The following is a 24,770-nucleotide window of genomic DNA, read 5'->3' on the forward strand; positions in this document are numbered from 1 at the left end:
TTTACGTCTAGTTCTGCTCAGAAGCTACTTATCTGCAGACCTGAGGGCTCGACTTGGATTATTTTGTTAAAGAGAGATAAGATGGAGCCAATCCATTCAGAGATTTAAAGACAAACAACAAGATCTGGAAGTGGATTCTACCACGTACTGCCCAGCCAACATGTATATATGGGCCCCACCTGGTTTTTGCGCGGGCTGGATGGGTATCATGTGGGCATGGGCTCAAACTGGGCTTTTTGTATGGGGCCTACTTGGGTTTTTCACATTAAACCCATATGGGGAATCCCAAGTGGGCGCTTTTAGTAGGTCCTAGCTGGGTCAAACATGGGAAACACTTAACTTGGTCCAAAATGGGAAACACACGTAGGGCCCACTTGGGTTTTCCACCTAGGATAGACATGGGCTAACACAGACATTTAAGGATAGGATTGTTGTGTGCCCCAGGTGGGGCAAAGTGAGGTAATCAATATATGTTTTAGTATCGATGACACAGGTGGGGCCCACCTGGTCAAACAATATGGGTTACACATGGGCAAATGCAAGTCAGAACCTAAAAACATGCCTATGTGGGCCCCATATGGGGCAAAGTGAGGTAATCAATATATATTTTTAGCACTGATGACACAGGTGGGGCCCACCTGGTCAAACTGTATGGGTCCCACATGGGCAAATGCCAGTCAGACCCTGAAAGCATGTCTATGTGGGCCCAATATGGGTTATGTTAAGTTAATATGGGCTTATATTTTATGTGGGTTCAGTATTGTTTAGTATATATGGGACCCACTTGGGTTTCTCACATCAAAACCATATGGGCAAAACCAAGTGGAAACATATAGTAGGTCCTTGCTGGGTCAAACATGGGAAAGACTTAACTTGGTCCAAAATGGGAAACACACGTAGGGCCCACTTGGGTTTTCCACCTAAGATAGACATGGGCTAACACAGTCATTTAAGGATAGGCTGTTGTTGTGTGCCCCAGGTGGGGCAAAGTGAGGTAATCAATATATGTTTTAGTATCGATGACACAGGTGGGGCCCACCTGGTCAAACGATATGGGTTACACATGGGCAAATGCAAGTCAGAACCTAAAAACATGCCTATGTGGGCCCCATATGGGGCAAAGTGAGGTAATCAATATATTTCTTTAGCACTGATGACACAGGTGGGGCCCACCTGGTCAAACTGTATGGGTCCCACATGGGCAAATGCCAGTCAGACCCTGAAAACATGTCTATGTGGGCCCCATATAATCTGATAAATATCTGATGTTTTCGAAAGCGACTGCTGTTCGAATGGTCATGTCGCATTAACTCCATCTTTTACATCAGTGACACAAGACAGACACCAATTATCAGCGCCCAAGAAGACACCCGTGAACGCTTCCTGACCATCCCGTGCAGATGTCAGTGAAACTGTTGGGAAGACAACATTGGAGAAACGTGAACATTTTATTTATACTGTATAATCTGCATATTCTGACAGAAATCTGCAACTATCTGCAACTATCCTTTGAAGCACCGCTTCAAAGGATAGTTGGGGCTTACCTGGTCAAACTATATGGATCACACATGAGCAAATGCAAGTCAGACCCTGAAAACATGTCTATGTGGGCCCCATATGTGTTATGTTAAGTTAATATGGGCATGGGCTCAAGATTGTTTAGTATATATGGGACCCACTTGGGTTTCTAACATTAAATCCATATGGGTGGGCATCCAATGTAGGTCCTAGTCAGTGTTGGAAAGGTTACTTTTAAAAGTGATAGAGCCTTTTATGGAGGCTCTATCATGTAGCGTTCTCATTTACGATTCTTCTTCTGTGAAGAACCTGAGAAAGTGTTATTTGAATAAAGGAGGATTTATTCCAAAGAAGCCCATCACAGATTGCACACAATCCAGGGAGTTGTGAAAGTCAAATTTTAAAAAGAATCTCAAAAGGAAGTAAGAACATAACTCTCTTTTATAACCTGCAGACAGCACCCATGGGTACCATTCTCTAACAAATCACCCTAACTTTAAAATATTTGGCACAACCTCAGTCTATCACTTCTGCTATCCTTAGGCACAGTCAAATATTCTTTACTTTTCATTTTTGACCCTCTCAGTTTTTAGCCTCAGTATTTGAACTTTCAGTGCTCTGCATGGCCAGGCTCAGATAAGATAAAATAAGAACTTAATTGATTCCTCTTGGGGATATTCACTTGTCACAGCAGCAATAAAATGTGATGAAAACGGACATAAGAATAGAAAAAAAACATTATAGCATGCAATATCAAGAAAAGCAAAAATAAATAAATAAATACAAATAAAAAACCTAAGATATAAGTGAATTGTACAGAGAAAAATACAGATTTGGCATTTTGTGCAAATTCAGGATTTCCAGTTGTTCAATTAGGACTGTTCACATTAGCAAACATGCAGTTGACGATTTCCAGTAAATCAGACACACTATACTGCATTAGAGAAAAGACCATTAGCTATATTACATATGTGGAAGCATAACTCACTTGAAAAACTAAAAAGACTGTGGAAGTTGAAAGTTTTGGTTGATCAGGTAAAAGCTCCTCAGTATAAAGCTTACTCTTCAACTTGAGTCCCTAAATTATATAACCAGAAATAATTTATATTTTCTTTGAACTGATGCAAAGGGAATGCGGCCTTTCCAGCAGTCACGCCTCAACTGTATGGTGTATGGTGTATTGACACTTGAAACTTTTCAAAATAACTTTTCAAAAACTTTTCTATTGTTTATTTAGAAGAGCTTTTAAGTGAGGTGTTGCTATTGTTATCATTATGATATATTCTGTCAATTATACTTTTATTATTATGTTGTTTTATTTTTATGTTATTTGACAATAATTACATATGATTTTTTAAAACATATTAACCATTCCTATACTTAAAAAACTAAGCAAAACTAAAATTTATCTTTTTAGCTTGTGCATGCTTTGCCTTTTAAAATGTTTGTATCAGGCGTAAAATGACTTTTTAAATAAAGTTGTTTTTTAAAGTGAGCGGTTCCTATTGCAACCAGTCTTCGCGGTCTTTTTTGTTTAAATGAGGGAGGAGGGGATTGCGCCACCTATGAAAAAAACAACTTTTTAAATAAAGTTGTTTTTTAAAGTGAGCGGTTCCTATTGCAACCAGTCTTCGCGGTCTTTTTTGTTTAAATAAGGGAGGAGCAGATTGCGCCGCCTTTGGACTAGTGTGGTCTGTTGTGAGCAGATTTTTCACTCGCTGGTGCCTGGAGTACGTGGAGGACATCGATTATTTAAAGGAATTTAAAACTAACACCAAGGTAAATACTGAAGGTTTGATAAGTTATCATCAATGGTTATTTTAGTTGCTTTCTATACTTGTCCTAAACTGTATAAGGGTGAGAGGCATATAACATCCTTAGCTAGCAGGTGAAACTGGGTTAATTTACTGTCATTGTCTTTGGCAAACATAATTAAAAGTTACTCACAAAACTCCTACTGCCTATATTCTACTTAGTAAAGTACATTTTATCTTATCTTATTCTGTTTCCATAGCACCAATATCTATACAGTTTGTGAATTTACATAATATAATGTACACCGCGGTTTTTTTCTCCCTTTGTGCATCTGCAACCAGGTATTTTTAATTAATTCAAAAGTAATGATTTTTTTATTTTTTAGTACTGTGCTTTAGTGGATTCCCGCTCAGGTAATGCGGCCATTATGCACTACTCAGTAAACAAAATGGCAGTTAGTCATACAGTACCACATGACATACATGTTCAATGTTGCAAGCTCACTTTATAGGGGTGTAAAATATGAGATGATTGTTTAAATTACTGCAGTAGATGCCTGCAGCTTAAATGTTTCATTATCTGAACGTGAACCTACCGGTCACGTCTATGGTAATGTTACCAGATATGCATTTATGGTGTGCAAAAAGAAGGGGGGGTGGGAGAGAAACACAGCTTTTTCAGCTTAAACACAGCCTGGATCACTCTCTTAGGCTACGTCCACACGTACATGAGTAATTTTGAAAACGGACATTTTCTGTTTTCGTTTAAAAAAATGTGTAAACGTGTAAAAGCCAAAAACGAAGGAAAACGCTGCTAGGAACATGCCAAAACAGCAGGTGGCGATATATTCCTAACGTGTGAAAATGTTGGCCAATCAGAAGTCATGAAGCCTCGGTGGGAAAGAGTAAACAAAGATGGAGTCCTATGTGTGGAGGGACAGTAACTGTGTATATGTAAGCATTGAAACACTGCATAGAGTAAAATTAACAGTAATGGTATTTTGTCTAAGTCCGCCATTGTAGAAATTCATTTCACCGAAGCAATAACCTGGCGCAAGGTGTGACGTCAAAAAAGGCACAGACCTTTGATGCAGAGTTTCCTCTGTTTCCCTACATCCACACCTAAAGGCAAAAACGGAGTTTTTGAAAATCTCCACCCTGGCATGAGTTTCAAAAAAGTCTCAGCTTTCAGTAACCGAAAATGCCGTTTACGTGTGGACGAAAGATGAAAACGCACAGAAAAATCTGCGTTTTCAAAAATACCCGTGTATGTGTGGACGTAGCCTTAGATACTGTGCTGTTCCATCTAGTTATTGGTTACTGAAAAATGTTTGGCCAAGGCAGTTATTAATTTAATAAGTAAGTGCAGCTGTTCAGATCAGATGGTGATGTAGGAATATACAGAACATGTTACTATAGCTGAATGCTGTGTAAAACACTAGTATTAACTCTAACTCCCGTTGATGGCTTAATTAACTATTTAATAAATTAAGTCTTTCACTGAATATCCCCCTATGCATAGTTAAGTAGTCTATGTAGCAGCCTACTGCAGGATGTCCAAAGTGCAGCCTGCAGGTCATATGTGCCCCCCTAAGTGATTTTGTGTCATTCAACTGCAAATGAAACATGTTAAAATTTTATAGTGCTTGTACAGCACACAGTTGCTGAAGATAGACAATTAATAATATTTTTATGTTCAGATTTGTTCTGGGATATGTCACCATTTATATATATCTTCCTGTGACTTTAAAGCCTGTCAGCTAGTTAGGTACATTTTTGCACTGCCAGTGTTTGCTGTTGGAGTTGATCAGTTTACCATATAAACACTTGCAGTGCATTTCAAACTTCTAATTACACTGTTCATTTTGTGCATTAGTAAGTAAATCTCTTATATTGAATTATCCTGGAAAAAGTTGAAATGTTTGCAACTTTTTCTTTCTCATGTACTTTCTTTTATTTCCTTATGACATTTAGATTCTTTGGGATCTCAAACACCATCTTTGACATGTAAGTCATTTTCATATTATTTGTATTACTTATTAGCCATATTCAATAGCTTGCACGGATTATTTTGAAAAGTGATGGTTAATGGGACATCTGTGAAAGGACTGCATTACTATTTTTTTTCTTCTTCTGGTAATCGGTATAAATGTTTATTTAGCTGCAGGAGTCAATAACCAATTTCATAATTAGACATCCATTGAAATTTCAATGTTTTGTGCTAACATAATGCCAACAGTGCTCTCTTCACATGTCCCACAACTTTTGCTCTTCCCCTCACAATTGGAGTTCTCTCTGAGCTGCTGCTGTCAGGTGCATCAAAACATTTTACATTCCCTTGTTATTCTAATCTCTATCTGAGTTTAGGACTCCAAACATTCACACCTGCTGTCAGTAACCAGAGCTCACAGGACTGTAAGTAGTGCAGCACATTAAGGTGAATTGAATTGAAATCTATACTTTATAGGAAGGTTTTACTGATAAAAGTGGTAATAAACATGGTAACCAATAAAAATGCAGGCTTGCCGATTAAAAAAAAAAAGAGAGAAATTACTCCTGTAATCTCTAACAGTTTTTTTTAACAGCAGGTGTGAGCATCCACAGTCGTTAAGTTTTGGTAGATTTAAAAATAACATAACATTAAACATTAAATAAGTTTGATGGTGTTGACAGCAGCAGCTCAGTGTTAATCAGCTGATGGTGAGGGGAGCAGGAAAGCGTTTTTCGTCATAGTTGTTGGAATTGTTTAAGATGCTGGTATTCATAGGAAAAAAATTAACTGAGTTGTTTTCCATTCTATAGAAATTGTGTATCTACTTTTTAATAAGTGTTTCTGTTGATGTTCTTAATTATCATGTATTACAGATTTTATTTTTAAGCAACAACATTTTAGCATGCAATCAGAGCATGCCAGTTTTGTAAGCTGTGCACACAAAAATAGACTGTTATTTTACAAAATTGATCATTCAGCAAATGTAAATCACTGCAGATTTTTTGTTTTAGGTGCACTGTATGGGCTCAAAATGTGGTCATAAATATTTTGTACTTGTAAATCAGGATTTGTATGTGTAAAAAGAATTTGTGTGTGTGTAAAAAAGATTTGTATGAGTGTAAAAAAGATTTGTGTGTGGCCAAAAACTCCCTGCACATTACAAGTACGAATTTTGACCCTATTTTTCTTCCTTTCATCTGATTGCTCAATGTCATGTCAATCACAAATGTAACAATCCAATCAGAAAACAGATGGGTTTGGCTGTCGGAGGGGAGCTTTTTTGAACTGCAGGTCCTTGAAGGGTAACACAGTTTGAAGCAGGAGGATCTCTATATAAATATCTGATAGAAGCTAGGTCCCCTAACTTTCAGCAGCTGTTGAAAGGATCAAGTTGTGGTATATCAGTGGTTAGAAATACCATTATTACTTTAGGATTAGTTTAACACAAAGTCAGGGCTGACCTGTGACCATTGCTGTGAGTCACAGTGCGCAGCATGAAAGTCCTTTCACATCGGACGTAGGATGTGCTGCTAATGCGAATTAAAAGCTAAGGATCCAAAATTTCTTGCACTGGCTGCTGAACTCTGTGGGTTTTTGAAGCAGCTCTACCTGCACTAGATGCACCTGCTCCTTGTCGTTTCTATCTCTGACTTTATGTCCTCTACAAGAGGTTTTTTTTTTTTTTTGGCTAGTTCTTCAAATGTTCAATAAAAACATGTATGCTAATTCATAACGGAGAAAGCTTTGTAATGAAGACTGTAATTTCCAAAACTCTGCCTTCCCCCCTCCCCCCCACAGCGCTGTTGAAAAGGCTGTGGAAGTCCCTGTATTAAGCACGTAGACCTGTGACACAAAAATCACCAAACTCGGACGACCACAGACTGTTTTCCCTCCTGGTGATGAAGGAAAACGCTGGGCTGGCATGTAAAAGGGCATTTATTCCCTTCAAAGACCTGCAGTTCAAAAAAGCGCCCCTCCAACAGCCAAACCCATCTGTTCTCTGATTGGATTGTCACATTTGTGATTGACATGACATTGACCAATCAGATGAAAGGAAGAAAAATAGGGTCAAAATTCATACTTGTAACTTGCAGGGTTCTATGTGGCTAAGTCCACACACAAATCTTTTTACACATACAAATCTTTTTTACGCACACACGGGACTTCTTATGATTTTCTTTTAACAATGGCTTTCTTCTTGCCACTCTTCCATAAAGGCCAACTTTGTGCAGTGCACGACTAATAGTTGTCCTATGGACAGATTCCCCCACCTGAGCTGTAGATCTCTGCAGCTCATCCAGAGTCACCATGGGCCTCTTGGCTGCATTTCTCTCTTTCTCTGCAGCGCCCTCCTTGTTCGGCCTGTGAGTTTAGGTGGACGGCCTTGTCTTGGTAGGTTTACAGTTGTGCCATACTCCTTCCATTTCTGAATGATGGCTTGAACAGTGCTCCGTGGGATGTTCAAGGCTTGGGAAATCTTTTTGTAGCCTAAGCCTGCTTTGAATTTCTCAATAACTTTATCCCTGACCTGTCTGGTGTGTTCTTTGGACTTCATGGTGTTGTTGCTCCCAATATTCTCTTAGACAACCTCTGAGGCCGTCACAGAGCAGCTGTACTGACATTAGATCACAGGTGCACTCTATTTAGTCATTAGCACTCATCAGGCAATGTCTATGGGCAACTGACTGCACTTAGACCAAAGGGGGCTGAATAATTACACACACCCCACTTTGCAGTTATCTATTTGTAAAAAATGTTTGGAATCATGTCTGATTTTTGTTCCACTTCTCACGTGTACACCACTTTGTATTGGTCTTTCACATGGAATTCCAATAAAATTGATTCCTGCTTGTGGCTGTAATGTGACAAAATGTGGAAAAGTTCAAGGGGGGGCGAATACTTTTGCAAGCCAACTGTATTCCTCTTCAGAATATCTTCTGCAATTTTTTTGGATTGCCGTATGTGTGAAAATGGCTCACACTTCTATTCTGCACACAATCTTCTGTGTATTTTAGTGAAATGGATTACCTTCTTGCCAAATCACGGACGAGGAGAAGGAGAATTAAAGTTAGAGTTCAGCAGCATTTACAGAGCCTTGCTTTAGATGCTGTGGAACTTGCAGAGAAGGCCGTGGACCAGGCTTTGCAATACACTGAAGATGTGGCGAACAAACATTCGACTGTGGATGAAGCAGTGGAAAATATTGAAGATATAGAAAATAAAGATGAGACTATAAACAAGGCAGAGGACAATGTAGAGGAATATTCGAGTAACAGCTTGGATGAAGATTTACCTCTGGATTTTAATAGTAATGACTTTTACATGGATAGTGAAGCGGATGACGAACAAAACTGTGACTTTCCTGATGGGGAGTCAAACTCTGATGCTAAGAGGAAACTTGCTGAATGGGCAGCAAACCGAAATGTGTCTCATTCTGTGTTGTCAGAGCTCTTAACCATACTTTTGGAGCTTGGTCTAGATTTGCCAAAGGATCCCAGAACTTTGCTCAGTACATTAAAAGACTGTGAAGTGAAACAGATTGGCAGGGGAAGTTACTACTATTTTGGTCTTGAAAGTGCAGTATTGTCAGAACTGAAAATGATAAATCAACATGAACTGAAAACTGATACATTAACCATTCGTGTTAATGTTGATGGTTTGCCTCTCTATAAGAGCTCTAATATGCAACTGTGGCCTATTTTAGGTAAGATAGTTGAACTGCCACAAGCAAATGTTTTCATGATAGGTATATATGCTGGTCCCTGCAAACCTGAGTCGGTGAACGACTACATGCATGATTTTATAGAAGATGTAAAAAAGGTCACAAAAACTGGTATTGTTTTTAATGGAAAACACTTCAATGTACCCCTTCCAGATGCTTTTATCTGTGACACCCCAGCTAGAGCTTATTTAAAATGCATCAAAGGTCATGGTGGCTACAGTTCTTGTGAGCGCTGTACACAGTATGGTGTTTATGTTGATGGGAAAGTTATTTTTCCAGATATGGATTCAAGTCTCAGATCAGATTCTCAGTTTGAAGAAATGTTAGATGAAGATCACCACAACTCCAAATCACCTCTTCAAGAGCTAGGCATTGGCATGGTTTCAGCCTTTCCCTTAGACTATATGCATTTAATTTGCTTGGGTATTGTACGTAAATTACTCGCCCTGTGGATTAAGGGACCATTGCAGTGTCGGGTTCCTTCTTCTACTCTGTCTGCCATTTCTGATCACTTAAAACAGTGTAGGCAAAGTCTGCCACGCACGTTTTCCAGAAAGCCACGGGCCCTAATGGAGTACAGACAATGGAAAGCTACAGAATTAAGACAATTTTTGTTGTATACTGGACCAGTTGTGCTTTTCCAGAAACTGTGCAATCCACAGTACAAGAACTTCCTGGTTTTGTCATCTGCTATGAGGATACTTTTGTCTCCTTTGTGTAAAGAGTACTGTTATTATGCAAAAAATTTATTAAGATGCTTTGTTGCCAACTTTGCTAAGATTTATGGGACTAAATTCTTAGTTAACAATACACACAGTCTTTTGCACCTAGCAGATGATGCTAAAAAGTATGGCCCTCTGGATGTGGTTTCATGTTTTCCATTTGAGAATTATTTGGGACAGTTAAAAAAGATGGTGAGAAGACCACAGGATCCTGTACAGCAAATTGTCAGACGAGTTTGTGAAAAGCAATTGTATGCTCACAGGTCTTGCAAAATGCCAGAGGGTGTACTCACACAACCACATACATCTGGACCTATGATGACTGAATTTTTGGTCCATCATTCTTTTCAGTACAAGATGTACAGACATGGAAATCAAATAATCTCCACCTCCAATGGAACAAATTGTTTTGATCTTGAAGGCAAAGTTGCAGTTGTGCAGAACATTGTGCTGTTCATCGGAGAAATACATGTTTTGTATGAACTGTTTGAGACTGGAACAGCGTTTTTTAACTACCCTATTGATTCAACATCTCTGGGTGTACATTTGTTGTCAAAACTGTCAGGTCATCTTGCTAGTGCTCCTGTAACTAAATTTACAAAACCAATTATTTTGTTACCTTTTCGTAATGCATTTGTAGCTTTGCCTCAGCTACACAGCATGTAACTTAATGGCGTTTACAGGATGTCTTCATTCAGTGTGGTCGAGTTTGTGGATGAAGTTGACTCTGATGGCTGCAAGAAGGTAGACATCATTCCATCAGAGTGGTTCCATGACGCAGAGAGAAAATTATGCTGGTGGCCTCCTGCCTCATTAGTGAATGTGACAAAGGCTGTAAAGGAAGGAACACCACCAACCAGCAACTGGATACTCTGCAATGTCCGTGTCATGGGAAATGCAGGTAAGTTTGACTTTATTTGTACACTACATCTGTATTTCCTTTTCTTTAAAACTTTATACATGAACATTTTATTTTACTTGGAGGCTTTTGAAAATGTAAGGCCCTGTATTATTGTATGTTTCTGTTCTGTGTCCTGTGTACTGTTTGTTTGTATATGTGTTTTCTGGCTGCTGTTACAACAATTGTTACAACAATTGTCCCCTTGTGGGACAATTAAAGGATTATTCTGTTCTATTCTACTGGAAACCGTTTTTTCATTGTCATTGTTTTTGTAGATTTATTTCTTCTTTACATTTTATCTTACATGTTGTATTCTGTACAATTTATGTTATAGCAACTTATGCAAATGCCAGGGCAAAGTTGCATCAAGCAGAGTATTCATCAGACTTGACGGACAATGAGAATGGCATAAGAAAAAGAAAGTAAGTGGTACTAGCATACAAACAAGATGAAGTTTATTTCCTTCTGAAACAGTGTCATAAATGTTCTGTGCTTAACCTTTCTAGGCCAAGTGTTAAACTGATGAAGAATCAACTGAGCAGCCACACTGAATCAAGTGAGCCTTCTGATTCAGATGAAGAACTTCCACCCACGCCTCCAGAACAACTCCTTAAGCGACCCTCTGGAAAAAACAATAGTGTAGTCGCCAGCCCCGCTGCCCAGAGTGCCGCCAGCCCCGCTGCCCGGAGTGCCGCCAGCCCCGCTGCCCGAAGTGCCGCCAGCCCCGCTGCCCGAAGTGCCGCCAGCCCCGCTGCCCGGAGTGCCGCCAGCCCCACTTGTGAAGCCATGTTCTCGAAAGTACTTGCCATTTTAGAGGAAGTGAAGGAGACTCAACTGGTTCATAGCAAGATGTTAAATGCCTTGCTGAAGCAGAAAAATGGTTCAGTTACGGAGGTCCCTGAAGGGGTTGTTTTACCTCTTAAAACCCAAGACGATGTTGAGGCTCTTAATGGAAAACTGGAGGACTCCAGTCTCATGTCTGCTGTAGTAAGTTTTTTTTTTCCTCCCCATTCTGCTTGCCACTGTTCTTTATACAGTAGTCAGAAAACATTCTTTGATATATTTTCTGAAAGACGTTCTCCTTCATGATTTTTTTTGTATACAGCACAATTGGTTTCATTTAACACAGCAAGTCTTACTGGTCCTGAGGCAGCAAAGCAGGCCAGAGACCATCACATCTGCTACCATGTCTTTCTGTTGCTATGATTTTTTTTTTTCTGAGATGTTACTTTTATACCACATTACATTTTTTTATTCTAATGAAGCATTTGGTTCTGACTTTGATAACGGATAGATTTCTTATTTTTGTTCTGCTATGATAGTTTATGCAAATTCTGGCTAGTTCCTATTTATTTTAACCCTTTAGCCCCCAACCCGTCGCCGATGACAGGTTTTTCCAACCTGTCTCTTCCAACCAGAGCTCTACCAGGGGCCCAACATGGCTGGACTTATTTAGAAGAAAAGAGATGCCCAAAAACAAACCACAGGGCCAAAGGTCACAAAATTGTTTTCGTTCTGTTTTACAATTAATAATTCAAATTGCCTATTCTAAATCTTTTATTCATGTACATTATGAGTGCCTTTTTCAGTTAAAAAAAACTGTAAAATTTCAAGTTTGTTTTTTGCCCTTTTCTGTTATTAATCCCCGATTACACTCTTATAGTATACTGTAGAGAAAAAAAACTACCAGATGTGGAAAGTAGAAGTAATCCTGAAAAAAGGGATAAAAGCACACACTCTCACAGCTGATTTTATGACACTTTTACAGCTAAATCAACAAAATATTCACAGGTGTCCTGCTTAACATTATGGATAAATGATAAAGGGGTAAGGAATAGGGGTGGGTTTTGATTATAGACTTATCAAATAAAACCCATTTTAGTTTGGAGAAAGTAAATGAGAGCAGGCACACGCATTCTGCACAAAGATGTAAACACAAAGCCCGGACCCGCCGACGGATCAGAATCAGTGAGATGTGGCCTTTCTCAGCCGACGGCACTTTGTGTTTTTTGTGTTAGATTCTGAAGCTGCAGGTTTTATCTTTCTCCAAACAATATTGACTGAACCAACAGCAAAAGAAGATCCAAACTACACTGAAAATTCCGCTTCACGTAAACATCGTCATGAATTCCCTCTTACTTTTGCTTGGTTTTGGTTTTCCACCATGGTGGTGGTTTCCAACCATGGTGGTTTTCCACCACGGTAAAATCACACTTCACGCAGAGCTCGCTGTCTCTCTCTCACTCTCTCTCAGTGTACTTCAAGAATCGTTTCCCATCTAAAAATCTGTTTTCTGCATTTACAGTGCTGTCGCTTATTTTTTTCCCTTTCACTTACGAAGAGAAAGCCTTTCTGCCTTTAAATAGGCTGCTGAACAAATTTAAACTTTTTAAAATTATGCAAAATTGCAAAATGTCTCTAATAAAACCTTTAACTTTGCTCTGCTTCACTTCAGCAGCATCAGGTAATGTTCAGATGTTCATTAATTATTTTCTTTCGTTTTTGATCTACTGCAGAATATTTGTAAGGTCATCTGCTATAAAATCCCAGGCCAGAAAATCGGCTTCATGTTTTTCTGTGTTTTATCCTCAGTTACTTTGATACAAAGGCATCTGCTGTGATGCTTACACTTTTGATAAAGTCTCACAAATAGATATAAAAATATGGAAATGTACTGATACGTGATCAGGTGATAGTATTTATGACTGTCTGAGACAAAAGTTCTCCGAATCGAATCGATTTGGGACCTTGTGAATCGGAATCGAATCGACTCTAGAAATCTAGAACCCAGCCCTATTAAGGAACTTCAATTAAATTTTTAACAGTTTAGCTTGTGTTACTACCATATTTATATATATATATATATATATATATATATATATATATATATATATATATATATATATATTTTATCTCCACACAATTAACATTAAGTAATATGTAAAGCGTCCATTTATCCTCCATTCCTGGTCCATTATCTTAAGCTTAGGCTGCTCCCCCCTGCGACCCAATCCGGTACTAAGTAGAGAGGCCCAGACTTTGCTCTCTCCAGTCACTTGGCCCTACTCCTCCAGCGGAATCCCAAGGCATTTCCAGGCCAGCTGAGAAACATAGTCCCTCTAGCATGTCCTGGGTGTTCCTCTGGGTCTCTTCCTGGTTGGATGTGCCCAAAACACCTCCCCAGGGAGGCATCCTACCCAGATGCCAGTATCTAATCTGTCCTTTTTATATGTTCCCCTCAGGTTGCCATGGTAGCAGATATAGGGGGAACAAGTGTAGATGATGCTACAAGGAGAATGATGAAATTCCTCATATCACCCGAGCTTGCCGTGGAGTACAACTTGCTTGGCCGACATGGGAAGAAAAAGTTCCGAGATTTGCACCTCTTTAATGTTGTGTATGGTAAGTTAGTTTCACTTGAGACACTTTTTTTAAATAAAGTGTTTGAAAGTGTAAGTGAGATTGGTTCTTGTGCCATCTTATATATTTGAGGCAAGAAAGTGAAATAAACATTGTTCTTTGTAAATCATCGCCAAAGGAAGTAAGCTACGGTTACCTTTACTTTGGCTTACCCATTTTTCTTCTTCATTTGCAGAGGCACTGAAGAAGAATTCTTTGACTGCAAAAGTCAACCTGCAAGAAGCAGAGAAAGCTCTCTCTAAATGGTTCACTGGCGCTAGAGACAGAGGAGGACTGAGGGCTGCTAGGGGACAAAATAGACTAACGGCTCTGTAAAAAAAACATAACAGACACCCCTGCTGATTCAAGACAAGGTTCTGGGTTTCCCTTATTTTTTCCCATGTTGCTACAGTTCCAACTCTAAGCAATTTGAATGTAGTTTGACATTTCTAGTTTTTTAAGTTCACACTCCTTGGAATACAGTTACTTAAACCCACAGTTGTGGGACAAAATAAATGTGAACAAAATGTGTTTTGTGTCCCCTCTTGATGTTTCTGTTTGCAGTCAGCTTTAATATTTTTAGTGTCTTTGTGTCACAGAAGCCGTATTGGCCGTCTGTTAAATTGATTTTGTGGCTGTTTTTCTACATGGGACCCGCCCAGTGCCAGAAATTAGCCAATTCAAACAAGAAGTAAGATGCAACTACAGAACCCACTGATAATGCCATTCCAACTTTTTAGCTCATGTTTTCCTCATGTTGTGCACACTAAGAACTAGAAAAATGGGGCCTGGGTGGGTTTCTGTGTACTTTGCCCAGTTGGGGTCCATTTAGTTCCCAGATTTTACCAATATAACACCAAGATGGGCTTATAAAATGGGGCCATTATGGAACCCGCGGACAATCCCACTTAAAACCCACTTTTTAGCCTATGTGGTGCCCACATGGTACCCACAAAAAACTTGAAAGATGGGGCCCGGGTGGGTTTCTGTGTATGTTGCCCAGTTGGGGCCCATTTAGTTCCTAGATTTTACCAATATAACACCAAGATGGGCTTATAAAATGGGGCCATTATGGAACCCGCGGACAATCCCACTTAAAACCCACTTTTTAGCCTATGTGGTGCCCACATGGTACCCACAAAAAACTTGAAAGATGGGGCCCGGGTGGGTTTCTGTGTATGTTGCCCAGTTGGGGCCCATTTAGTTCCTAGATTTTACCAATATAACACCAAGATGGGCTTATAAAATGGGGCCATTATGGAACCCGCGGACAATCCCACTTAAAACCCACTTTTTAGCCTATGTGGTGCCCACATGGTACCCACAAAAAACTTGACAGATGGGGCCCGGGTGGGTTTCTGTGTATGTTGCCCAGTTGGGGCCCATTTAGTTCCTAGATTTTACCAATATAACACCTATATGGGCATTTAACATGGGGCCATTACGGAACCCGCGGACAATCCTATATGGGGCCCATTTTTCAGCCCATTTCCAAACCATATGGGCCCCACATATAAATGTTGGCTGGGTGGTAACCAGTGGAAAAAGCTGGAAAAAGCTGGTGATGGGTCGTCTAGCACAGACCCACCGCTGGAACCAGACAATTCATGAGGGAGAGAACTGTGACAGCGCCGTTCCTTCACTTGACCTCAGTCGCTCTCGTCTGCTCCCTCGTAACACTGCTCTTTATTGAGGTTACATGAATATGCATAAGTTCATTAACATATGACGTCTTACACAGGTATGAACAAAGAGTACCAGTCTAGTGTAGGTATGTGTGTGTGTGTGTGTGTGTGTGTGTTCCAGATGTGACCCTGTGACCCCAAAGCTGGTGCTAAGAGTCCAGTGGTCCCCCTAACAAAGGGCTCTTATACTTAACCAGACACAGAGTAGGTGTCCTCCTACACCAGGTGTCTCAAACTCGCGGCCAATTGCGGCCCACAGGACGATAGTTTTTGGCCCCCACCTTAATATGAAAATTTAATGTTAGTTTGATAATGTATGACACTTTACAGTGTTGTGTGCGGAGCTGAATTAACCCACCAATCAGGGTGGGATATGGATCTCAAGGGACACCAGCCGGGCTTGATGCAAGCAGGGAAACATTTCTCAATGAGTAAAAGTTGCAGCAGCGTTGCCCTGGAGTGTTTCTTTCTTTTCTGTGCCTGGCTGGCTTCCTCCTTTCTATTGGGCAAACGCGACATTCGCCCCAGCGCGCTGCGTTAACAACCCTTCAAAAAAAAGTTGGTTTTTTTTAAGTTGCTTCCCAGCGGGACATTATACGTATATAGATTTATACACACGTCAGTGGGAGTTTTAGTTATTTTTTCACAGAGAGAGATCTCATATTAACTCTCAAAGTGATGCGTAGGAAGGTTGCCAGTCTTAAAACAGATCTACTGAGGCAGCAAGATTTCTTCAAGAAAGCAACCAAAGAGAATAATGCAGCAGTCGAAGCCACGTGGTTAGTGAGATGATTGCTAAAGCAGGGAAGCCATTCACAGAAGGTGAATTTGTCTAAAAGTGCATGTTGCAGGCTGCAAATATAGTCTGTCCGGGAAAGAAAGGTCAGTTTAGCAACATCAGCCTTTCTGCCAACACCGCAGCAGATCACATTTCTGACCTGTCAAGTGACATTTATGACCAACTGTGTGAGAAAGCCAAATGTTTCAGTATATACTCAGTCGCTCTTGATGAGACCACAGACATCACCGACACTGCCCAGCTCCCAATGTATGTCCGTGGTGTTGATGACAGTTTAAAGTGATGGAGGAGCTGCTCACAGTAATTCCAATGCATGGCCAGACCACCGCTCAGCAGATATTTACAAGCTGTGTGATGCCATTGAGAATGTTGGTTTGCCATGGAAGAGGTTTGTTGGAATAACAACAGATGGAGCACCATCAATGACAGGGAGGAAAAATGGACTGGTGGCACTTGTTAAAAAAAAACTGGAAGAGGAAGGTGTGGAGGAGGCCGTTGCTCTGCACTGCATTATCCATCAGCAGGTCCTTTGCAGCAAATGCCTGAAGTTTGACAATGTGATGTCTATTGTTGTGAAATGCATCAACCAAATCAGATCCAGGGGCTTAAAGCACCGAAGGTTCTGTGCTTTTTTAGAGGAAATGGAGTCAGAATATGGGGATGTGCTCGACTTCACTGAGGTACGTTGGCTCAGCAGGGGAAATGTATTAAAGAGACTTTTTGAGCTGAGAGCAGAAGTGAAGCCTTCATGGAGAAGGATGGAGTTAGTGTTCCTGTGCTAACTGATCCCAAATGGCTCATGGACTTAGCTTTTCTTGTTGATATAACACATGAGCTTAATGTACTGAACAAGACGTTACAAGGCCAGGGGCAACTTGTCAGTGCTGCCTATGACAACGTGAGAGCATTCTCCACAAAACTTGCGCTCTGGAAAGCTCAGCTCTCTCAGACAAACCTTTGCCATTTCCCAGCATGCAAGGCACTCGTGGATGCAGGCACACCATTCAGTGCTGACAAGTATGTTGATGTCATTTTGAGGCTACAGGAGGAATTTGATCACAGATTTGCTGACTTCAAGACAAACAGAGCCAACTTTCAAATTTTTGCGGACCCCTTCTTCTTTGATGTGCAAGATGCCCCTTCTGTGCTTCAAATGGAGCTCATTGAGCTGCAGTGCAACTCTGAACTCAAAGCAAAGTTCAGGTAGGTGAGTGGAAAAGCAGACAAGCTTGGACAATTTTTGAGAGAATTGAGCCCTAGTTTCCCTCGGCGTTCCCGAATGTTCAAGCGGACCATGTGCCTTTTTGGTAGCACATACTTGTGCGAAAAGCTCTTCTCCACTTGGAACTTCAATAAGTCCAAGTACAGGTCCAGACTTACGGATGATCATCTTCAAGACATACTGAGGGTCGCAACTGCTTCCTCCCTCAGGCCAAATCTGGCTCGGCTATGCGAGAGGAAACGCTGCCAGGTCTCTAGCAGCAAGGAGTAGGCAAGAGAAGCCATGTTCAGAAGAACAGTTCATTTTCTACAGTGTTCCATTCATGTTCAGAAGAAGGTTATAGAACTGTTAATACAGACATTTCAATCTAAATACAGCAGATATAGAAGACTGAAAAAAACACATAAGTTCACTGACTAAAAATATCTTGTTATTATTTTATTTATTTATTACAGATTGATTTCTTTTCTTATTAATTCTTCATTTGTTTATATTTCATATTTTGTGTTAAAAAATAAAAATAAAGAGATTTGAGAAGATTGGAATTTTTTAACCATGCCTTTCTTGTGGAAAACCTAATGCGGTCCAGCCTCACCCAGACTCTGCCTGCAGCGGCCCCCAGCTAAATTGAGTTTGAGACCCCTGTCCTACACCATAAATCAGTAAGAGAGGGTACGACCTCTCTCATGGCCCCAAGTGCTGTGTGCATGCCAGAGCACTCTGGAAGGCACACAAAGTCTTTACAGACTACTAAGGATCAAACCTCTATCATCATGCAATCGATTATACAACTCTAAGCATATATGAGTAAATATTTCTAAGCATAAATGACAATCAACAATATAAACCTTACAGCTGGTTTTAATAACAGAATTCATTTGTTTCTCAAATGAGAAAGAGCTATCGAGAAACACTCCTAAATCTTTAGTTCTTAACTTTTCCAGTGGGCCAAGGTCAACATTATCTGCTAATGCTAAATAGGCTGCCGTTATTAACTAATGCTAATTTGATGTGAATTAGCATTATGCACTAATGCTAACACTTACTTTTTAACAATGTGAGTAGCTAATGCTAACACTATTTCCCTTAACTTTATAACAATGTGAACGGCTAATGCTAACACTCTTTTTCCTAGCATTACAACATCTGAGCTGCTAATGCTAAGTAGGCCGCCATTAGCACCTACGTCTAATTTAAGTCAAATACGCATTAGAACCTAATGCTCATATCGTTTTCCTTTGCTTTATAACAATGTGTGCAGTTACTTCTAAATAGCATTAGCTAATAACAGCAGTCTAATTTAATGCAAGTTAGCCTCATTTGCATTATAACGATGTGAGGAGTTAATGCTAAGTATGCTGCCATCAGCAGCTAATTCTAATTAGGGGTGAATAATTATTACCAGCTAATGCTAATATCGTTTTCTCTTCCCTTTTAACAACGTGAGCAGCTAGTGCTAGGTAGGCTGATGCTAACAGCTAATGCTAAAGCTAAAGATAATTTGATGTGAATTAGCATTACATTAGTGAGGGGTTAATGCTAAGTAGACTGCCATTAGCAGGTAATGCTAATTTTAGGTGAATAGGAATTGGCAGCTAATGCTAATACCATATTTTCTTACTTTATAACAATGTGACCAGCTAATGCTAAGTAGGTTGCCGTTATAACTAATACTAATTTTAGGTGAATTAGCATTATCTGCTTATGCTAACATTGTTTTTTTGTACTTTTTAACAATATGAGTAGCTAATATGAACACTATTTTTCATTCAATTTTAACTTTTCCCCTGCAATGTGAAGAGTTAATGCTAAATAGGACGCCATTAGTGGCCAATTCTAATTTTCGGTGAATAACCATTAGCTGCTAATGCTAATACCATATTTTTTAATTTGATGTGAATTAGCATCCTCCGCTAATGCTAACTCTTTTCCCTTGCATTATAACAATGTGAGCAGCTAATGCTAAGAAGGCTGCTGTTATTAGCTAATGCTAATTTGATGCGAGTTTAGCATTATCGCGTAATGCTAACACTTTTCCCTTCCCTTTTAACAATGTTTGCAGCTAGTGCAAGGTAGTATAATGCTAGCAGCTAATGCTAATTTGATGTGAATTAGCATTATATTAGTGAGGAGTTAATACTAAGTAGACTGCCATTAGTGGCTAATGCTAATTTTAGGTGAATAGGTATTGGCAGCTAATGCTAATACCATATTTTCTTGCTTTATAACAATGTGACCAGCTAATACTTAGTAGGTTGCCTTTATTAGCTAATACTAATCTGAGGTGAATTAGCATTATCCCCTAATGCTAACAATGTTTTTTCTTACTTTTTAACAATACGAGTAGCTAATGTGAACACGTTTTTTATTCACTTTTAACTTTTCCCCTGCGATGTGAAGAGTTAATGCTAAATAGGACGCCATTAGTGGCTAATTCTAATTTTAGATGAAAATGCATTAAAAACTAATACTAATACCATATTTTCTTGCTTTAAATCAATATCAGTAGCTAATGCTAGGTACGTAGCCATCATTAGCTAATGCTAATTTTGGTGAATTAGCATTATCCACTAATGTTAACAATGTTTTTGCCAACTCTTTTCCCTTGCATTATGACAATATAAGCAGCTAATGCTAAGAAGGCTGCCATTATTAACATTATCCGCTGCTGCTAGCAATGTTTTATCTTACCTTTTAACAATATCAGCAGCTAATGCTAACATTACTTTCATTTCAGTTAAGCATATTTAGCATTAATTATCTTCATTTAGCATTAAGAAGTTTATGCTAAATAGGCTACCATTAGTGGCTAATGCTAATTTTAGGTGAATAAGCATTGGCAACTAATGCTAATACATATTCTCTTGATTTCTAACAATGTGAGCAGCTAATGCTAAGTAGGTTGCCGTTATTAGCTAATGCTATTTTATCCGCTAATGCTAACAATGTTTTTTCTTACATTTTAACAATGTGATGTGTGTTACCGTTAATAACTATTTGATGCGAGTTAGCATTACCCGATAATGCTAACACTTTTCCCTTCCCTTTTAATAATGTGAGCAGCTAGTGCTTAGTAGGCTGATGTTAGCAGCTAATGCTAAATTGCTGTGAAATAGCATTGTATTAGTGAGGAGTTAATGTTAAGTAGATTGCCATTTGTCGCTAATGCTAATTTTAGGTAAATAGAGATTGGCAGCTACTGCTAATACCATATTTTCTTGCCTTATAACAATGTGACCAGCTAATGCTAAGCAGGTGCTGTTATTAGCCAATACTAATTTGAGGTGAATTAGCATTATCCGATAATGGTAACTCTTTTCCCCTGCATTATATCAATGTCAGGAGTTAATGCTAAGTAGGCTGCCATTAGGGGCTAACTCTAATTAGGGGTGAATAATTATAAATAGCTAATGCTAATACCGTTTTCTCTTTCCTTATAACAACTTGAGCAGCTAATGCTAATTTGATGTGAATTAGCATTATATTAGTGAGCAGTTAATGCTAAGTAGGTTGCCCTTATTAACTAATACTACGTTGATGTGAATTAGCATTATGCGCAACTGCTAATACTGCTAACACCGTTGTCTCTTATTAAAAATGATAGTAGCAAATACTAATACTCTTTTCCGTTGGGTAACAACGAAGTGAGGAGTTAATGCTAAGTAGGCTGCTTTTAGCGGCTTATTCTAATTAGGGGTGAATAATTATTAGCAGCTAATGCTAATACCGTTTTCTCTTTCCTTATAACAATATGAGCAGCTAATGCTAATTTGATGTAAATTAGCATTATATTAGTGAGGAGTTAATGCTAAGTAGGCTGCCATTAGCAGCTAAAGGTAATTTGAGGTGAATAAGCACTAGTAGCTAATGCTAATACCCTTTTCTCTTGTGTTATAATGATGTGAAACGTTAATATTGTTCTCAAACAACAGAATGAGAATGAAATATTGATTCTAACAGGGCCTATAAACAGCATTAGCTTAGCAGCATTAGATTATCATAGTTTCCATCATGGTCACACAAATCCTTAGCAGAGCAAAGTGGTCTACTTAGCAATAGCTGCTCAAGTTGTAGAAAGCAAAGGGAAAACAGTATTAGCATTAGCTGCTAAATGTGCACTTAAGAACAAATCTATTGTGAATTCAGCCGTGAATGAAGAGTTTCCAATAAGCTTCCATTTCCAAATGTTAGCTGCTCCTGTCTGGCTCTTTGTCACACACACAGACTGAAATGATACACAGCCTTGTTTCATCCTTCTGTCAGTGTCACTGACTGTCACTGTGACTGTGGACATACAGCATGGGAAACATACACAGGTGTAACCCGCATACAATGAGGGTACCACTTTAAGGACTGATATGAGGAGAGATGGACATCCTGCCCAACCAATCAAAATGCACAGGTCCCAGTATGCTTTGACCAATGGGAGAGCAGCCTGCCGCTGTATGTCCCACCCACATGCTCTGTGTTCGCTGCTATGTGTGGAGGTAGTCGCGTGCTGGCAGGAGAAAAGAGAGACTGAAGCTTTTGAGCTGGAAAAAGTATTAGATATAAGTTGCAACCAACTGTGCTGCACATAAGTTCACTGGTTATCAGCTACCTTTCATGTTAAAAGTAGCCACAGTGAATAAACAGGCAAATGCTGAAGTTTCCTGGTGACTTTAGAAAGTACCACGTGGAGCTAAACTGTTAGCCTTTGTTAGCTCTGGTTGCTATCAACTGCCTGAAAGTTCATCTCAATCTGCTTCCAGAAATAAGGTAACACTTGAAGCGCAACTTATGTTTATGCCGTATTACGGTTATTAAAGAGAAAAACAACATGTCCTGTTACGTTATTTAGAGCCCCGCATTTTCCGACCGAGAGACACCATGCCATTGTCTTTGGCCGTGATGCACTGAGATCGGTGAGCACATGTTGTATGTCTCAGTTAGTTCACGTCTGTTTCACATTTTATTGTTGAGGAACTGAATTAATCTCAATTGTTTGATTAATAATTGTCACATATGCGACATATATGCATATGCACTGACTTTACTTGGTTTAATGCATAGTTTGTGTAAGAGAAATGTTTTATTTTTGCAAATTTGAGTATTTTTATTGCAAATTGATGTTGAATGTGACTTCATCAAGATCCTAAATTGTGAATTATAGCTAGAACAGCATAATTAATATTTGAATTGCTCTTCTGACCCTGTCTGTTGACAGGTCAGGTTTTTTTTGTATGCTGAATTGTTCCTGAGGTGGATTCCTCCGGTGAAATAGACGGCGAGCCTTCCCACCTGGACTTAGAGAGACTGAGATTCGCTTCTTTTCCACTTGATGATCTGCTGCACCTTGCGGTGTGGTAGGACTGTATCACTCACACTTTCACGCACAGCTGGTTATACATAAGACTACTGACTGACATTCTCTCACTCCTATTTTCTTTCACACCCTAGGAATTTTTTGGACTTTACCCCTTGGACATTTTTTATTTGAGACTTTAAATAATGAGCTGTTGTGTAGAACATTCTCCACATGTGAAAAGAGTGTGAGATTTTCATTTGAATGTACATTGGATTTGTGTAATCTGTTTCTATAAGAGTTAAGGAGTCAGGTTACTAGGGTGCACCCGAACATTGAAACCCGAATATTGAAACCCAAACATTGAAACCCGAACATTGAAAACCAAAAGTAACACTTGACCAAGTCATTGCTTTAGCAGTTTATGTGTTTTACTTTTCTTTTAATTTTTGTAAGTTTCCTTTCTACCATTGTAAAGTGTCTTTAACCTGTGCTTGTCAACCTTATGGTTTATTTCACTAAAGTTGGCTGGTTCTTTTGAGTTACATTCTTGTCTCTGTTTCTCATTTAAACACACCCCTGTGCTCCTATAGTCGAGCCTATTGGCCCATTGATATATTCTTTTCAACAATTCCCCTTACTGTGTTAAACATGGCTGACACTTTATTAGGTACACACTATCTCAGGTACACCTGTGACCTAATAAAGTGTATCTAAAGTTACAAAATGTTGTCTCTGTCCAAATATTTATGGACCTAACTGTAGGTCTACTTTTAATGAAACTCTCAACATGACTTATCAGTTATCATTAATGTTCCTGCAAAAAGACTCCTTGGAGACCCCCTACATAAATATCCATGTACTATCCAGCTAGACTAGTGTGTCTGTCCCTGGAAATATTCCTGCATGTGTGATTGTTCATGTCTCATCTGCAGGAAACAAACAAAGTGAGTGAAGGACACAGGAAATGTTTCCAGCTCTTCCTCCTCTATCAGACATTCTCTCCATACCTGAGAGTGTCCAGTCTCCAGCCTGGATCCTTCAGTCCAGCCGACAGCAGCTTCATTCCTGAGTCACCTGGATGATTGTAGCTCAGGTCCAGCTCTCTCAGCTGGGAGGGGTGGTAGCTCAGAGCGGAGGCCAGAGAAGTACAACTTTCCTCTGTAATCAGACAGCCTGACAGACTGCAGACACACAAAACAACAATCCGTCTGTTATCCATCTCTATGGCAGCATAACTAAGGGATGGTTCAGGGTCACCTGATCCAGCTCTAACTATAAAATACATCAAAAAGGAAGGTTTGAAGCTGATCTTCAAAGTATAGAGAGTGTCTGTCTCCTGAACTCAAACTGGGAGTTGCTTCCACACCCAGTCCAACATAGCCAGGCTTTCTTTGTGTTTGCTGCATTGACAAAACCTCAAATCCCAGTCAGAGATGATGAGCATCATCACAGTGATGATCATTTCTCTGTTAACCCAGGCTTTCTGCTTCAGGATCTGTGCACGCTCACAGAACAAGAAGACCTTTAAACATCATTTCACTAAATGGATGGACTGAGCTCAGCCTGCAGATGAACTGGATAAAGATTTGACCTCAGTGTGCTCAGTGTTACTGTCTATTCCTAACATATTCCTAACATGATAGCTGCACTTTAGAGCTCTAAAACTGGAACTGACACATATTTAAACTCTAAATGTTACTCAGTACATTCAGTTCTGACACTCGCCCACAGTCCAACAAAGGAAACATGGAGATCACATCAGTTTGACA

The 24,770-nt window shown here is 39.5% G+C and overlaps 3 protein-coding genes across 12 annotated transcripts in view; 2 read left to right on the forward strand and 1 right to left on the reverse strand.

Annotated features, from left to right (window-relative positions):
- Positions 1–24,770, reverse strand: part of LOC102777248 (NLR family CARD domain-containing protein 3-like) — a 1,099,208-nt gene that overhangs the window by 831,635 nt on the left and 242,803 nt on the right. For 6 of the 10 annotated variants that reach the window (XM_087837895.1, XM_087837897.1, XM_087837890.1 and 3 more), the window contains one exon: positions 24,009–24,182. The exons of the other annotated variants lie outside the window; for them this stretch is intronic. In XM_087837895.1, coding sequence (XP_087694021.1) covers positions 24,009–24,182 — 174 coding nt within the window. The remainder of the gene's footprint in view (positions 1–24,008; positions 24,183–24,770) is intronic. 10 annotated transcript variants of the gene reach the window in all.
- Positions 8,297–10,374, forward strand: LOC148106008 (uncharacterized). The gene has a single exon (XM_087838009.1). The coding sequence runs from the start codon at positions 8,587–8,589 to the stop codon at positions 10,372–10,374; it is 1,788 nt and encodes a 595-aa protein (XP_087694135.1). The 5' UTR covers positions 8,297–8,586.
- LOC148106009 (uncharacterized) lies at positions 10,393–14,624 on the forward strand. The gene is made up of 5 exons (XM_087838019.1): positions 10,393–10,609; positions 10,944–11,031; positions 11,116–11,596; positions 13,852–14,011; positions 14,205–14,624. Exons 1-5 carry the CDS (start codon positions 10,393–10,395, stop codon positions 14,342–14,344), a joined length of 1,086 nt encoding a protein of 361 aa, XP_087694145.1. The 3' UTR covers positions 14,345–14,624.

Source organism: Neolamprologus brichardi, chromosome 3 (genome assembly GCF_056152115.1).
Source record: "Neolamprologus brichardi isolate AB-2024 chromosome 3, ASM5615211v1, whole genome shotgun sequence".
Lineage (NCBI taxonomy): Eukaryota > Metazoa > Chordata > Actinopteri > Cichliformes > Cichlidae > Neolamprologus > Neolamprologus brichardi.